At 41.1% G+C, this 17,463-nt stretch overlaps 1 protein-coding gene across 2 annotated transcripts in view; it reads left to right on the top strand.

Moving 5' to 3' along the window:
* The window catches only part of FTCDNL1 (formiminotransferase cyclodeaminase N-terminal like), a 90,501-nt gene extending 75,685 nt beyond the window's left edge, over positions 1–14,816 (top strand). For both annotated transcript variants that reach the window (XM_028830960.2, XM_028830961.2), the window contains one exon: positions 14,521–14,816. In XM_028830960.2, coding sequence (XP_028686793.2) covers positions 14,521–14,543 — 23 coding nt within the window. In that variant the 3' untranslated portion in view covers positions 14,544–14,816. The remainder of the gene's footprint in view (positions 1–14,520) is intronic.
* Positions 14,817–17,463: the final 2,647 nt, after the last annotated feature.

Genomic DNA, 17,463 nt, shown 5'->3' with positions numbered 1-17,463 from the left:
ATGAGGATGGTGGAATTGAATAGCTGTTGTGGACTGCAATCTCATGCCCTGGAGAAAGACGGTGAATGCCTTTGAGTCAGTAATCAGTAATTTAAGAGATACTGTGAATGTCAGAGCAACTCTTTAGGAACATATAAAGAGATTCTTATCTCTATGATCAAGGACAGAAAAACCCGCGGGTCAGTTCTAGGCCATAATTTTCAGGATGGCAAAGCTCCATAGAAGGTTGAAGTCTCAGCTCCAAAAAGTCTATCATGTCAAGGCCATGCCCTGGGTGGGAGTCTTAGAAAGGGGATACCTGAGTGGGTGCACTAAAAAAACCCTTAAAATCCCTTTTGTCTGGAACTCTCTGAGCTGGTAAATGTTCAAGGCTAGCATGCCCACCCCATAAGGCCTCCACCATTAAAATCTGTGGAGGCCGATGCTTTTTAAGACAACATGTACCCCTCAGGAATTACCTCCACCACCCCTCCTGGCCTAGTATGAGACAAATAGAGTCAATTCCAACATAATCTGTCCAGGAAAGAGGGAGCCTGCTAAGGGAGGAAAGGCACAATATTATAAATGAGCTGTGAGACCTGGCCACATAATCCATATGGGACTGGAGCCTGAAGATGATGAATTTGTAGGGCAGAGCATGAGATTGAGTAAGGGAGAGCATATTGATAGTGGACTACTGTCCTAGTCTGCAGTATTTAATGCCCTGACAAAAACGCTGGTTGCATTTGCACCTTCTAATGCATGGCTAGGATGGCTCTTGGAAGACTGGAGAAGGTTATGACCCATGCTAAATAGAAAAGCCAAAACTTGTGTGTGGAAGATGGGAGAAAAGGACCAAAAGGCCCCAAGGATGAGTACATTCAAGAATGGATGTATTACAAAACATTGCAAACGCTCCCAGCTGACTACATTCCAGGGACAGGACAGAGGGCACTCTATTGACTAAAGTGATACGAAATTCATCACTCAGAGAGGGACCAGCATCACTGAGAACTTCAGTGGTGGCTTTCCTCTGTAAGCCAGGGACCTGCTGCTAGAGAACTGGGCTCCCTCACTACAACAGGGATGATGAGATCCTGAAATCATAGAGGCCAGTTGGTGGTGCTTAACATCAGAAGCGAGATGCAATGCAATTATCAGAATGAGCGGCAATGTCATAATAGTACTTGGGGGGATGTGACCCACATAGAGTCACGGAGATGGTTTATTGGATGTAGCAAGATAGATGGACAGTCATCAAGCGAATCACTCAATCTATACAATTAAAAGAAGTCAAGGAGGCTAAGTGCAGGCATCCTTCTAAAGAGTCACAGTCCCTTATCAGTGTCTGGACGTGAGCCACTTCTCAGAGTGGATGCCATTGACTGAGGGACAGGCCAGATCTCCAGGAGGAAGGACCTGCAAAATTATGGCAAATATATATGACAATAACTCCTACAGATTTTCCCCAGAGGGACCTAAGGCCATTTATTCAGGTAACCTTACAATGGGGAAAGAGTAGTACTCAGACACTTGTGAGTACTTCTGGATACAGGGTCAAGGTAGCACTGATACCTAAGGAGCTAAAGGGTTATTGTGACCCTCTCAATAAGAGTGGGGGTAGATGGAGACTGGTAATAAAATGGAGTCCAAGCCCAGGCCTGACTCTTAGTGTATATTTGTGTATATGCATATATGTATAGTTGGGATATATATGCCAATAGCTAGTGAAACTCTCAACATTGATCCTTTGGCTTGAGAGTAAAGAGTTATCATAGTGGGAAAGCATTTGAAACTGTCCCCACTCCTATTACAACAAGATTATAAATAAAAGGCAATGTTTTGTTTAGGGAAAATGGCAGCAATTAATACCAGCCTTACGGGGGTAGTGAGCCTCATCATATCCCCATTAAATTAATATGTTTCTGGCCGAACAAAAAAGACAAAAAAACCACAAACAAAACAGATTAACAGTGGACTTCTGACAACTCAACCAGGTAGTAGCTCCACTTGCAATTACTGCACCAGAGTAGTATCTTACCCAGCCAATGAACACAGCTAATTATTAATACAAGGTGTGTGGCTACAGATCTGGCAAATGTGCTCTTTCCCATCTTTCTCAGAAAGGAGGAGCGGAAGTGGTTTACATTCACATGGAACAGACAACAGAATACGTTTAATGTCTTATCTTGAGGCTATGTTAACTCTTCCTTTTCTGTGATAATATAATCTGAAGGGACCCAAATCATCTGAATGTCCTGAACATCATCACATTGATCCATTATATTGATGGCATTGTGTTCATTAGACTGGATGACCAAGAAGGGGCAGATGTACTGGAGGCCTTGGTAAGACACATGTGCTTCAGAGGGTGGGAGATAAACCCCCCGATGATTCAGAGTGTGGGGTCATGGGGAGGATTAGGGCTACTGTGTAGATATAGAGCATATTGACATTTACTTAACCCCTACTATATGTCATACCTTGGATATGTGTCCCCTGCTCTTTGGGACCCTGACAGAGAAAACAAGAGTTAAGTGCTCAGAAAGAGGAAGCCCAACGTGTCACAAGATGATTTCGATTAAGGCAGTTTTCTCCCTTATCTGCAGTTTTGTTTTCCAAAGTTTTGGTTACCGTTAGTCAATGGTGGTGCAAGAACATTAGATGGAAAGTTCCAGAGATAAACAATTTATACGTTTTAAGTTGCATGCTACTCTAAGTAGCGTGATAAAATCTCCTGTCATCCTGCTTTGTCCTGCTCCAGATGTGATTCATCCCTTTGTCCAGCACATCCACACTGTCTATGCCACACGCTCATTAGTCACTTAGAAGACACCTTGGTTATCAGATTAACTCTCACAGTATCGCAGTGTTTGTGTTTAAAAACCCTTATTCTGCTTAATAATGGCCCCAAAGTGTAAGAGTGGTGATGCTGGCATATTGTTATAATTGTTCTGTTTTATTATTAGTTATCACTGTTGGTTTCTCACTGTATCTAATTTATAAGTTAAACTTTATCATGGGTATGTATATATAGGATAAAACAGTGTATACAGAGCTTGGTACTATTAGAAGATTCAGGCATCCACTGGAGTCTTGGAACTTATCTCCCATGGATAAGGGGGGAACTAGTATATTCTAATTCTACTGCTTTAATTGTAGGTAGTATTCTCTTAAAATCTAAATGGCATACAACACCAGTTCTCTACAAGAAAATCAGAACATCGCTTGCTGTCATTGGGTGGTATGGAAATGATCTTTTTCCTAGAGTTTATAAAGAATCTTTTACTTAATGAGCTAAATCACCATGCATAATACATTTAAATTATGTCATACTTTTCCCATTTCCCATTTGGTTTTGTTCTTTTATACTATAAGAAATTAATGAGGCTGAGAATCTTAAACTGTGTTTTATGTATTTAAAATAATTATGATTAAGGGTCTTTCACACATGTGTATTTATCATGAATTCTTGTTCAAAGAACTATTTTTTATGGTTCAAGAAGCAAAATTAATTTAAATCGGCAGCTAATGCACAGTTCTCAATTCCATGAGTCAACTGGATACTGCTGACATTTTTGTATGGAGTCTCCTTTAATGTAATAAAAAGTACGTCACTAAATGGTGTCTGGTATGAGAAGGGGTAGAACACTCATTGCCTGAAACCCACATGGTGATGTTCTGGGTCGTGTCATGAGCCATAGGTAGCACTCCGCTGGCTTCATGTTCTCTGTTGTCTTACAGTTGACTCATAGTGACAATGGAATGGTGTAATCAGTTGCTAATTTTTATATTCATATGCTGCAAAACTAAGGTGGCTAATCCATGAATGCACATGCCTGTCATTCTCTATAAGAGCAGGAAATAAAATTCATTATTGCACGCTCAGAATCCCTAACATAAGCCAGTAGAAGCATTACAAGGACGTTGCCTTCAGTGCCGTATACATGTACTGTGAGCTTGCATTTGGTCTGAGTGTTCAGGACTGCAGGGCTCAGCATATAACACGGCTGGATTCCTCAGCAGAGTAAGAGCTTACGGCTCTGTGCAGCTCTCTCTGTGCATCTGCTGGCAGCCAGGTGCTCCTTGTAGGACAGAGTATGTAATTATGAATATTTTAAATGTGGGTAGTTGATCCCTTTTTTATTCAGCATGTAGCTATGAGTGAAGTGGCAGACAATGACCAGAATACTCTTTGTGTTCGCCTGAATTTATCTGAGAATATTGAAGTAAAGAGCCAAAGGGCTCTCTTCTCCCCTTCCCAGATATACAGGGAAGAACAGAATTCAGTCTTTGTCTGGGTGGTTAATTTTTAAAATGATATGCGAAGGATAATGCATGAATGACTAACAGCCCTGGGGGGCTCAAGAAAATTGTATTTCACCAGGAGGAACAAATACATGCTGTTTTGAAGTGGAAGGGCTACACTAAGAATTCAGATATAAAGAAGTATATTTTTGATAAGAAGATATTGAGACACAAAAAACCGGTATCAGAGGCAGCAAGGAATGTAATAAAAATATTCTGGCGTTGAGCCCCAGATGTGCCACTCGCTGACTATGCGATGTTGGACTTTAGGTCATCTCTCCAAGCCTCAGTTTTCTCATCACCACAATTGGGAGATTAGGCCAGATTATCTCCCTAATTCCTTCTTAGTTGACTTATCTGTGATCCTATGACACGCTCTCTTAAGGTAAATGTGCACTCACACCTCTTTTCAAGGTGTGATCGCTAGGGATTGACTGCTCCAGCTCAAGAATGACTTTTGTTGAGTACCTAATGCTGAGCCAACACAGGATCAAGCAATAAGGGTATAAGCAAAAAAAATTATCAGCTGTACTGGTGGTGCTGAGATGAAGAAAAGGCCTGAAACAGAGGACAAATTGGGAGCTGTGGAGTACGAACTTAGAGAACATCAGATGGGAGACATCACTGTCGATGCACAAGCATGAGGGTGAGTTTGAATAAAAATGTGAGCTGAGCTTTAGAGGATAGATAGGATTTGGGTAGGTTAAAAAAAAAAAAAAGACAGAATAGATCATTCCTGTTGGAGGGTGAATCAGTCAGGTTCCTTGTAGGAAACAGATGATTCAACCAAACTGGGTACTGAGAAGAGTTCAGTAAAGAGATCACTGAAACAGGTGTCGCCAGGGCTGAGGGAAACCAATGCAGATGGGTGCTGCGCCCTGGGCTAGTGACAGTGGTGAGCCACGACCACCCTGAAATAGCTAGGGGAAGGCATGGGGACCACAACCAGACCTGACTTTCTGAAGGGAGGAGAAACCTTCAGTAGAAGGATTGATGGAGACCAACAGATTGCAAACTGGCAGCAGGAATCAGGGAAAAAATACCCAAATCTCTTTCTTCTCTCTCCTTGTATTAGTCTGTTCTCACACTGCTACTAAAGACATACCTGAGACAGAGTAATTTATCAAGGAAAGAGGTTTAATTGACTCACAGTTCCACATGGCTGGGGAGGCCTCACAATCATGGTGGAAGGCAAAGGAGGAGCAAAATCATGTCTTACATGGTGGCAGGCAAGAGGACTTGTGCAGGGGAACTCCCATTTATCGAACTATCATAGCTCATGAGACTGATTGACTAACAGGAGTAAGGGGGAAACTGCCCCTATGATTCAGTTATCTCCACCTGACCTCACCCCTGACATGTGGGGATAATTACAATTCAAGGTGAGATTTGGGTGGGAACACAGCCAAACCACATCACTCCTTCAATTATTTTCTGGTAGATAGTGAAGGTCAGCACCTGTGGGAAAGGATGAAAAATGGATCTGAAGAAGCAAATGGAAGAACTCAGCAGAGCAGGAGATGTGAACACTCACAGAGATACAGCTAGAGACCAACATGAACGGTGGAAGTCTCTTGGTAGAGTCTTGCAAATTGGGAAGAGGAATCACACATAGTCTGCCACTGAGCAGTGTCCCCTTGATTGCAGGACCACATTAGATTGCTGCAGGAGTGCGGGTGTGTGTGAAAGAGCTTGGAGAACACCCCCTAACATTCCTGGCCATGGTGAGGGTGCCCACGATGCCTACCCATCCAAATTTTCCTTTGTGAAGAGACAAATAGCTCCTCTCTTCTCATTCTTACCTCCAATCTCAGCAGCCAAATACATGCTAAAGAGAGAGGGAATACTGGAGCCTCAGCAAATAATGATACAAGTAGAACTCTTGCTTTTCCCATGAGAACTCACCCTGGTAGGCTTCCAATGCTCCATGGCACACCTTGCTGTCATCCATCTAGAGCTTGCCTTCTCTTGGCTTGTCCTGGCACACCAGGTACCTGCCATTACTCTTTAATTGGTCAGCCTTTCCTTCCTTATTCTTCTTTCTGATTTCCAAATTAAAAAAAAAAAAAAAAAAAAAAAAAAACTAGGCGGGCACGGTGGCTCATGCCTGTAATCCCTGCACTTTGGGAGGCCAAGGTGGATGGATCACGAGGTCAGGAGATCGAGACCATCGACCATCCTGATTAACACGGTGAAACCCCGTCTCTACTGAAAAGTACAAAAAATTAGCCGGGTGTGGTGGCGGGTGCCTGTAGTCCCAGCTACCTGGGAGGCTGAGGCAGGAGAATGGCATGAACCCAGGAGGCGGAGCTTGCAGTAAGCCGAGACCATGCCACTGCACTCCAGCCTGGGCGACAGAGTGAGATTCCGTATCAAAAAAAAAAAAAATTATAATAAAATAAAAATAAATAAATAAATAAACTAATCTCAACTGTGGGAAAAGGGGAAATGTCAAATACAAAGTTTACCTTCTTCATGATTTTGCTCTGGACCATTAAAACTAAGTGGGGTTGTAGATCCTTTCTTCAGAAAGGCATTGAGATGACTGTAAAATGGGTCATTTGTCTGGAAAGTAGTAAATGTAATAGTATATAAAAACATAAAATGATGTAGAAGACTTCTTTACTCCTCATTGTCCCTTTAATCTAGTAATAACTCATGGTGGAATATGTGGTGTTCTTATGAATAGAAGAACCTCGTATTAAGCATAAGAACCTCGTATTAAGAATTTTTCTACATGCAAATATAAGAACCAAATAACAATGCAAATGCAATCTTTGACACAGGATTGATTTTTGTTTTTGTTAAGAATTTACAACTTCCACAATATATATTGCAATCAGTATAATTAATTCCCATGTCTTACATATCTTTCCATATTTCTAAAAGTCTATATTTTCTTGAGAATATGTATAATGAGGCACAATACTCTTCACTGTCTGTATCATAGCCTACTTATCAAGCCTAGAAAATGGGCTAAATGTTAAATATGTATGTTTCAGTTTATACAGAATTCAATAATATCAGGTAATTGAGAAATTTCTTACTTTGTCCTTCTAATTCATTGAAATAAAACTTGTGCTGTGCTTATCTGGAGGTTTTAAAAGTTAGATTGTGCAAAACTCATTGTCGTAGTCTATTCCTGTTGCTATTGCAAACTACCTGAGACTGGGTGATAGGTAAATAATAGAAACCTACTTCTCACAGTTTTTAAGGCTGGGAAGTCCAAGATTAAGGTGCTGGCAGATGTGGTGTCTGGTGAGGGCTTGCTCTCTGCTTCCAAGACCAAGTCTTGTTGCTGCTTCTTCTGGAGGAGACAGATGCTATGTTCTCACATGGTAGAAGAGAAAGAAGGGGTGCGTGGACCAAGCAGCTCTCTGAAGCCTGTTTTATAAGGATATTTATCCCATTCATGAATGCAGATCCCCTATGGCCTAATCACCTCCTGGAGTCCCTGCCTCTTAATACCATCACCTTGGGGTTTACATTCTAATATATGAACCTTGGGAGGGATGCATACATTTAAACCACAGCATTCATTAATGCAGTTCTTTAATTGTCCTAAAAGATTGAGTTAATACCAATAGATGAAAGTTAATTCAAACCAAGCTGTCTCAAATAAAGTAAGGTGATAACTGGAGGGATTCAAGTAGAAGCTGACTGTTCTTGGCTGTTGTGAAATGAGAGGATTCAGCTATTTAAGAAAAGATTTGCCTTCAAGGGCTTCTAAGCCCCGAGTTCTCAGACTACCTGAAAACTGAAACTGATAAGCTCACTCACAAATACTCATGGGAAACATGGTACCTGGTATGGAAAAGAATCTGTTTTTTCAAGAATCTTTTTGTTTTCTAAAAGATTATTTGGCACTTAGAAATTTTTATAGAAAATCATTTTGATTTTATAAACTTCTTACTTCTCACCCTGCCATTGTCATCTTGATCAAATGTAACTTTTTTATATTGGGATCTTTTCATTATTAAATCCTATTTGTATCAGAATGGCTTGATCTCGATATTTAGTACTAATCAAAAATATTGCTTTGTTTTTTCTTACTTCCCCTACCTCAATAACCAGAAATATTGTATATTTTTAAGGCCTTTTTGTATGTTGCTCCCCACACATTTCAGTAAATCATTATTGTCTAGACACCAAGAGGAAGTCAGAAAACATTGCTGGAAGTGAAAATTCTTTAGGGATTCTCATTCAATACTAGGGCAATTAAATCGGACATATTATTGATCAATAGAGAGTACTTGCTTTACTATCTGCATACTTAGCAGTCACATCATTAACCGTCAAGCCAACGTTTAAGTTCAAGGTCACATAAACCAAAAAAGCACTGTTTGGTACATGGCCACATGATCTGTCTTTGGAAAATACTTAACACGTTACATAGAAAATGAAATATTACGTTCTATATTAAAGCCACAATTAATATAGTATGTTGTGATTATCTACATATTTCTGATTCCTAAATTATATGGCAGAAACAAAATTATCAAAGTATAACTACTCTGCTCATTTAATCAGAAGATATAGGCCTAAAAATGTGTTCCTTATGGAATTCAAAGCTTCCATAGCTTAAGGCAAACCATGCTGAAGGACAGTGGATGTCTGTTCAAAGGTGAATATGGTAAGGCTATGATGATGTCTAAGTTCAGTTTACAGTTTATATACCCTGTCAGCTTTGAGTTAGATAATCTTTACAAGTGTTTATTTGTGGAAGCTACACATTATTTCAAAATTTGTGCCTAATGGGAAGCTGTGTTAATATTATTAAAATTGCACTGTTCTCAAACCACACAATTTAATACTGTGTGCAATTTAAATTTACATTTACACTTATAATGCCACTTTATTGCATTGACAGCACTTCCAGCAATTTGACATTGTAAGGAGGGTTTCACACTGGCCTGCCCAGGTTGTCTGTACATTGTTGAGTTGATGGGGGTGAGGGGAATGAGGAAAGCAGCAAAAATAGTGAACCTCAACTGACTTATTGAAGAAAAGACTTATTGCCACTAGGAATGAGGTATGCCTATGTGTGTGGACCTGTAGTTAGAACAAACAGGGACAGAGGGACAGAGAAGGAGAAAGAGACCCAGAGAGAAAGCAGGGTGTCAAAGCAGGAGAACCACAACCGTAGCAGGTGGGCTGGAGTCAAAAAAGAATGAAGGCCAGATGCAGTGGCTCACACCTCTCACGCCTGTAATCCCAGTACTTTGGGAAAGTGAGGCAGGTTTATTGCCTGAGCTCAGGAGGTTGAGACCAGCCTGGGCAACGTGGTGAAACCCTGCCTCTACCAAAAATACAAAAAGTAAGCCAGGCATGGTGGTGTACGCCTGTGGTCCCACCTATTTGGGAGGCTGAGGTGGGAGGATCGCTTGAACCTGGGAGGTTGCTGTGAGCTGACAGCACACCCCTGCACTCCAACCTAGGTGACAGAGTGAGACCTTGTCTCAAAAAAAAAAAAAAAAAAAAAAGAATGAAGACAAAAAAGAGATGCCACATGGTAGTAGTTTCAGGCTAGGATTTCCTTTTTGCCTCCTTTTACAAGGCTGAAGTAAAGGTCCATATTATTACTACTCTTTTGTAACAGACTTTATTTTTTTAGAGCAGTTGTAGGTTTGCAGCAAAATTGAGCACTAAGTACAGAGTTCCCATATACTTCTTGCTCCCCTCTCCCAGCCTACCCCACTGTCAACATTCCCCCCACAGAATGGTACATTTGTTACAATTGATGAACCTACATTGACACATCATCATTTCAAGTTCATCATTAACATTCAGGTTAACTCTTGGTGTTGTACAGTCCATGGGTTTTGACAAATGCATAATGGTATGCAGCCACCAATACAGTATCTTACATAATAGTTTCACTGACCTAAAAATCCTGTGTGCACTGTCTGTTCATCCCTCCTCATGTTATTTTGTACGTTGACTATTTTGGGACTGAATTCCCCCTTGCCGATCTTGAGACGGGAGAAAGAAGGCCCACATGCTCAGGTCCTAGGTGTGGGCTATTTACCCATGAGTGACACTGACGTCTACTATGAGGCACTCAGACCACTAAGTCTGTACTTAGATGACTTGAGAAAGCTTCAGAATGGCTGTGTGCGAAGGTCAGGGAGGTCTTTGGGGCTGGGCCTAGGCAGGTCTGAATGCCTGGGTCAGGGGGAGTAGGGAAGCGGGTGCAGGAGGAGAGCTGGGGCGCATGACACAGGGTCTTGAAAGGTCCTATTTGTGCAGAGTAGTCACAACAGAAAGCTCATCTGGATTCCAGGTTTCACATGCCTAGGGGCACTGTGGACATTTTCTTTACAGAATTCTAGTAATTCTGCTCCAGTAAATGGCCAGAGTCCTCCGATTTCGCTGGACTTGGGGAAGAGGCAGCTTTTAATACCTCTCCAGGCGTTTCACAGGAGAGCCCTGAGTCCTGCACTTACTCAGAAAGTGACTTATAAGGTAGGAAGTAGAGAGAATCTGACCAAATAAACCACTGTACTTTATGAGTATTCATGTTCCAATGTGACCAAAATGAAGGCTTTTGGGGAGCTGAATCATGAATGTTAGCACAGCATATGACTTTGGTGATAGTCTAAGTGGCAGCATGGTACAAAGACTAACAGATGGCCCCAGAGCCAGGCTTCCTGGGTCCAGAGTCCAGGCCTGCTGCTTTGTCATCTGCATGATTTTGGGCAGGTTACTTCACTTTTCTGTGCCTCAATTTTTTTCATCGGCAGAATGGGGATAATAATAGTACTTGCCTTATGAGTATTAAACAAAGTAATGTTTTAGTAATTTGGTAGTGTTTTAGTAACTTAGCCATGTTTTAGCAATGTGTATCCCTTTGGAGAGTGTCTAGTGCACAGTACGTGCCAGGACAATATTTGTTAAATAAATATTCCAGGCCAGGTGCGGTGGCTCATGCCTGTAATCCCAATACTTTGGGAGGCCGAAGCAGGTGGATCACTTGAGGTCAGGAGTTCGAGAGCAGCCTGGACAACATGGTGAAACCCCATATCTACTAAAAATATAAAAATTAGCCAGGCGTTGTGGCAGGTGTCTGTAATCCCAGCTACTCAGGAGGCTGAGGCAGGAGAATCGATAGAACCCAGGAGGCAGAAGTTGCAGTGAGCCAAGATCATGCCACTTCACTCCAGCCTGGGTGACAGAGTGAGACTCCATCTCAAATCAATCAATCAATCAATCAATCCATAAAATATTCCAACATTGTCATTTGACAGATGAGGAAACTTCTCTTAGACATAATTTACTTCAAAATTTCACAGGGATTTCACCAGTCTGACTGTAAATCCTTACAGTTTATAAAGCTGCTGCTGCCAGAAATTTTGAGATTTTTTCTTCTTGGCATTGAATAGAGGCAGAGGTTCTTTCCTATGAAACAGTCTCTGCATTCAAATCCCCAAGTTATCTCATCCTTGGACAAGACTAGCAGAAACAAGTGAGAGCTCTGGCAGATCCAGGCAGGAAACACAGGTGGGTAAGTGGGAGCTTGGGGAAAGGTGAGCAGGGAGCTGGGAGGAGGCTGAGAAAGGCTTCATTATTTCTTCGATGAAGATCCCCAGTGAACCTCCAGATGGTGGGGGCTACACAAAAATATTTAAGACAGGGAGCCCCCTGTCACCTCCCACCCTTGTAATACTATATCAGGTGTGTTTTGGGAGAATGCAAATCACCCACATTGTAAGATGCTCTGCAAAACTTGGTGCACACTACAAGTCATGCTGCGAGAGAGGACAGGGTGAATGCTCAGAGGCCCTGGAGCCTCCAGCAAGGAGCCTGGTTTTCCTGCATGGTCTGTGGAATCTACCTCATTAGTAAGGGTGAAACCCTGAAAATCACTGGAGCATTGTCATCTCTGCATGACGTCTCTGTAATTGTAGTGACTTAGAACCGGATGGGCCCTGAGCACTGCTTTTCGGTCAGAAGACAGTAATGCGGTGTTACTTAGAACTAGATGTATTAAGAAATGTCTCTTTCACTCCTTCACTTTTTTATAACTCCCTGTTTAATTGACTGCATTGAACATGCATCTCATGACAATTATGTGATTTCTCTAAGTGATGTTACAAAGCAAAAATGTTAAGATTGACCCCAAATGTGTGCTTTTATGTTAACACTGAACCTTGTATTTTACAGGAATGATGTTGTCCTTGCAGTTTTCAGGATAGTATTACCTTATCTCATTTGATTGTTATAGATAACCTATAAGGTGAAATATGCTATTATATATAAATGTACAATTATATGATAGATATGACTGTATATGTGATATATATGACATAGGCAGGTCAGTTTCTTATTGCCATTGTACAGATGAGACACCCGAAAGAGTGTATACTGTCACACAATAAAGTGTAACATTGCAAAAACTCATTCATTTATGTACTTATTCATTTACTTGTTAAATATCCATTTGCGCTGTTTTACTGGACCGACACCATCTAAGCTCTGGAGAGACAGCAGAGAATAAGACAGAAGAGACCTCGGTTTTCCTGGAACTTATTTTTCAGCAGGGGAAAGATAAGCATTAAAGCGAGTTTGTCCAGCCCGTGGCCTGTGGGATGCACGCAGCCCAGAATTGCTTTGAATGCAGCCCAATATAAATTTGTAAACTTTCTTTCTTTCTTTCTTTTTTTTTTTTTTGAGATGGAGTTTTACTCTTGTTGCCCAGGCTGGAGTGCAATGGCAAGGTCTCGGCTCACTGCAACCTCCACCTCCCAGGTTCAAGTGATTCTCCTGCCTCAGCCTCCCGAGTAGCTGGGACTACAGGCGCCCACCACCATGCTTGGCTAATTTTTGTATTTTTAGTAGAGATGGGGTTTCAAGATATTGGCCATGCTGGTCTCAAACTCCTGACCTCGTGATCTACCCACCTCGGCCTCCCAAAGTGCTGGGATTTTAGTCGTGAGCCACCCCGCCTGGCCACAAATTTGTAAACTTTCTGAAAATGTTACAAGTTTTTTTTTTTTTTTTTTTTCCTCATTGGCTATCGTTAGTGTTAATGTATTTTATGTGTGTCCCAAGACAATCCTTCTTCTTTCAATGTGGCCCAGGGAAGCCAAAAGATTGGACACCCCTGCATTAAACAAACAACTGAAAGATAATGTGAGATAGTAAACAATGTTAAGAAGAAAATAAAATAGAACAACTTTTGATCAGGTGGTGAGGGTGGCTTCTGAGGAGGTAAGTGACCTGAGGCTTGAGAAAAGTCCAAACAGACATGTGAAGACTTGGGACAGAGCATCCCACATGAAAGTCACAGCAAGTGCAAAATCCTGAAGACAGGACCCAGGACAGGAAGCCAGCATGGCTGGGGTGTAGTGGATGAAGATGTTGGGGTTTGGGATTTTACCCTATTTACAGGCTCATAAATTAGCCTGTTACTATTTCATGGATACCAGAAGATGACATGAGCGTCCTGGGTTAGGCTCATAGCACAGCCAGCAATATTTAGCATCAGGTTTTCCTCAGTTTCCTTTGTCTCCAAAGTCCCAGGAGGGCAACACAGACGGGCCAGGTGGGTGGCATGTACTCAGTGAGATGTGTCCACCTGAGAAACGTCGAGATCAGGAACCCACTGCTCTATTTATGGCAAGTGGTAAGCAAGACTGCTCTTTTTGTCCTGGAGAGAGACGTAATCTCATCCAACCAGCCTGGGTCAAGGGCGGCCGGAGTCTTGCATTTTCAATGTACACAGTGAGAATAGGCAGCACGCTCAGGTCCATGGTAGATTGCCTCTGCCAACAGGGGCAGAGCATGCAGAAAGGCAGACCTGGGTTGTGCAGGACCTGATGTGGCCCTGGCTGGGATTTATTCAGGGGTGGCATGAGCCTTCATTTACCAGTTGCTGTCATTACACCAGTATGTTCATGGATACCTGCAGGCTTCTTACTCTGTGCAGGGAGCAGTCAGGGTCCTGGCAAGAAACTGCTGGAGTATTCAAAGGATTAACTGAAAAACAGAGTAGTGAAGGGACTACTTACAGAGGCGTGGGCTGGGTCAAAGGCATCAATAAGTGAGAGCTAGTAACTTAGGGACCACTGTCACCAGAAGCCAGAGAACCTGAAGCCTTAGGAGAGAGCTGCTGGGTAGCTACTGTCAGCCAGACAGTGAAGCAGGGAGAGGAATGGGGGTTGAGTGGAGCGGGGTAATGCCTCAACCACTCTTTCTCTTCCAAACACTAATCTCTCCTTCCCTTATTCCCAGTGGACAAATGCAACCAAGCCTAAAGACAAGTGCTGTTGCGAGGTCAACATCCAGGAACCAGAGCAGGGCGGAGCAATCCACAGAATGGATCTGGGGTGACTCATGGAGGAAAACCAACACACAGTATCATTTAATTCTTTTTAAAAAGATAGAAAATTATACCATACCCAGAATTACTAAATTCTAAATAGAGGGTATATTGCATTTGCATTTTTAAAAGAATGTTTCCCCATATATCTTTTAAAAATTCATTTTAAAGATATACAATAAAAAGTGTTTAACTCTGTTTTTCAAAATAATTTGTTTATAAAATTGGACTGACTCACCCACTTATATACAAGGTGTTAAAGGCATTTGTGTTTGTTTGTTTTACACTCCGGAAGGAGCCCTGGCCTAAGGGACAGGAAAAGTAGATTCCAGTCCCAAATTTATCATTAACTGGTTGTAAATGACAGGGTTGCCAATAGTCTCTGAGCCTCTTTCCAGTTAACTGCTATGTTTGAATACTGCGTATGATCAAGAAAGCAGAACTTTCTCTCTGTTATGGGAAACAGTTGGGTTGCCTGAACTTTGTAATTAGCTTTGCCTTACTGTTTGTTTTTCAGTAGAGTTTTTTTTTTTCTCTTCAGCTCTGATTTAATCAAGGTTCTTTCTTATGACTCCCCCGCTCCACCCCCAGAATTCTGGTTTATTCAGATTTCTCTATATCTTGGTCAAAACAAATCCAGATTCATACATGAAACAAGTTACTAATCCTTTTCAGTTTTCAAAGGTGATATGTAATATTGAAGATAAACAGAGTGATCGACATAAATCCCTACTTTTCGTGTTAGAATCAAAGCATGATGCTGTCATTAGAGCTCTTTGGCCTGACACCATCTATATGCCCAATACAATGACAAGCTGTCCGCATGCATGACTATTGTCTGGACCCGTGCATTCGGCTAGGATGGGGTGGCCATGTTGTTTATGTTCACATACTGATGCTACTGAAACTAGGGACCTAAAGGTTCATTTAAATTCAAATCCCTAGAAAACTTTGAGAAACAATTTGTTTTATCAGATTTCTAAATGTTTACTTTAAAAATAAAGAGCTTCTCATAGCCACAGCAGTATTTAAAGGCAGGGTATCTCATGCAAGTCATTTGTCCTATGGTGACATGTGGAAGTATTATCATTATTAACTATTTCTTCAAAGGACCGATACAGGCATAGATTTAGATATACACATACATGTTTCTGTTTATTGCTTTGGTTAGGTTTGTTAAGTGATCTGACTTTCACACCAAGACTCTTGGAAGAATCATAGCATGATACAGCTGAATAAAAGGACTTTGGGGTTAACTGGCCTAATTCCTCTGTTTGGCAGGTTAGGAATCTGAAGTCATGGAGGCAGGGACCCCCAAGGTAACACAGCTGGGTGGTCTAGAATCCAAATCTCCTAAACTCACAGGGAGTGCACTTTCTTAAAATAAAAAAAAAAAAAGGAAGACAAATGTTTTCACAAATAATACCCATATGAATTCTTGTTACTAAAAATCAAGTGATAAGGAAAAAGCCATAGTTTTCCTTGACCACCATCCTAATCCCAGTATTTTCACCAGGATTAAGCACATTTATCAACTGGTATATCTACTCTGGGCTTTTTGATGAATGCTGCACACACACATACACAGATTTACATGTAGAAATGTAGGTTTAAAACGTATGGCTTTGTTTTGTAGCTTTTTTAAAAAACAAATATTATACTGTAGATTTTGTTCTTCAGTGTTTTTCTGGATCCACACATATCTACCCCATTCTTTTAAACTCTTGGTCAATTTTTTGTAATATGGTAAGCAGTGGTAGATGATGGACAGTTAGCTTGTTTTCATTTTCCCTCCAGTACAAACAGTGTTTTGACACAATGTTTCTCAAAGTTTTGTGAGCATCAGAATCCCCTGAGGGGCTTTTTAAAACAGATTTTTGGGACCCATCTCCACATACTCTGATTAATTCATTCTGAAGTGAAACCCCCACCCCATTTCCTACAAGCTTTCAGGGGATGCATATGCTAGTACAAGAACCTTACTTTGAGTTGTACAGCTGTTATGGATATCAATACATAGACTTCTTGTATACTTGTGAATGGTTTTGCATGGGTAGCCAGTGGGAGGGAAGGATTTGCTGGGTCATGGGGGGTGTGCATTTTAAATTTACGGACACTAAGAAATTATCCTCCAAAGTGGCTATACTGATTACAATCACCCCAGCAGTGTGTGAAGTATGAGCATCCTTGTTTCCCCAATTCTTTTTTTATTTTTGGTGGGAATGGCCTCTTGCTTCTCCCTGACTACTAATGAGTTTTATCATCATTTCTAACTATACAAGGCATCTGAATCTCCAATTCTGTGAATTGCATATTCATACCCTGAGCGTGTTTTTAAAATAAGTTATTTGTTTTTCTCATTTATTTATAGCAATTTTAAAATAAATATTTCATATATTAAACCCTTGCCTGTTTTATATGTCTGAAAATGTTTGTTTTTTCCAGTTCTCTTTCCTCTATACAACATAGTTATTACTTCCCTCCTAATTTTATAATGTTACCTGAATGGTACAGGTCCCTCTGAGGATCATAAAAATTCCAGAATAAAACATTATTTTCCTTTTGGACCCTCAGCCTGTGCCTGTATTGCTGAATGTTGGCTAGTGATCAACAAATTGTGGAGAACCCAAGAAAGGGAATAGGTTGGAGACTTCCCCAATCCCCTTCAGCCAAGGATATTCCACTGTGGGGGAGCACCTCAAATTAACTAAGGAATAAGACTCACATATGGAATTGAAATAAAGCAACCTCCATTTTGTCAAAAAGGAATTTCTGTAAGCTCCTTAGTAAAAGTTCTTCTGAGCCACTTTGACATAGGATTATTCTCTTTTGACATATTATAAACATTAAAGAAA

Source organism: Macaca mulatta, chromosome 12, assembly GCF_049350105.2.
Source record: "Macaca mulatta isolate MMU2019108-1 chromosome 12, T2T-MMU8v2.0, whole genome shotgun sequence".
NCBI lineage: Eukaryota > Metazoa > Chordata > Mammalia > Primates > Cercopithecidae > Macaca > Macaca mulatta.
The sequence above is the reverse complement of the archived record's forward strand: the minus strand, read 5'-3'. Positions and strand labels throughout refer to the sequence as shown.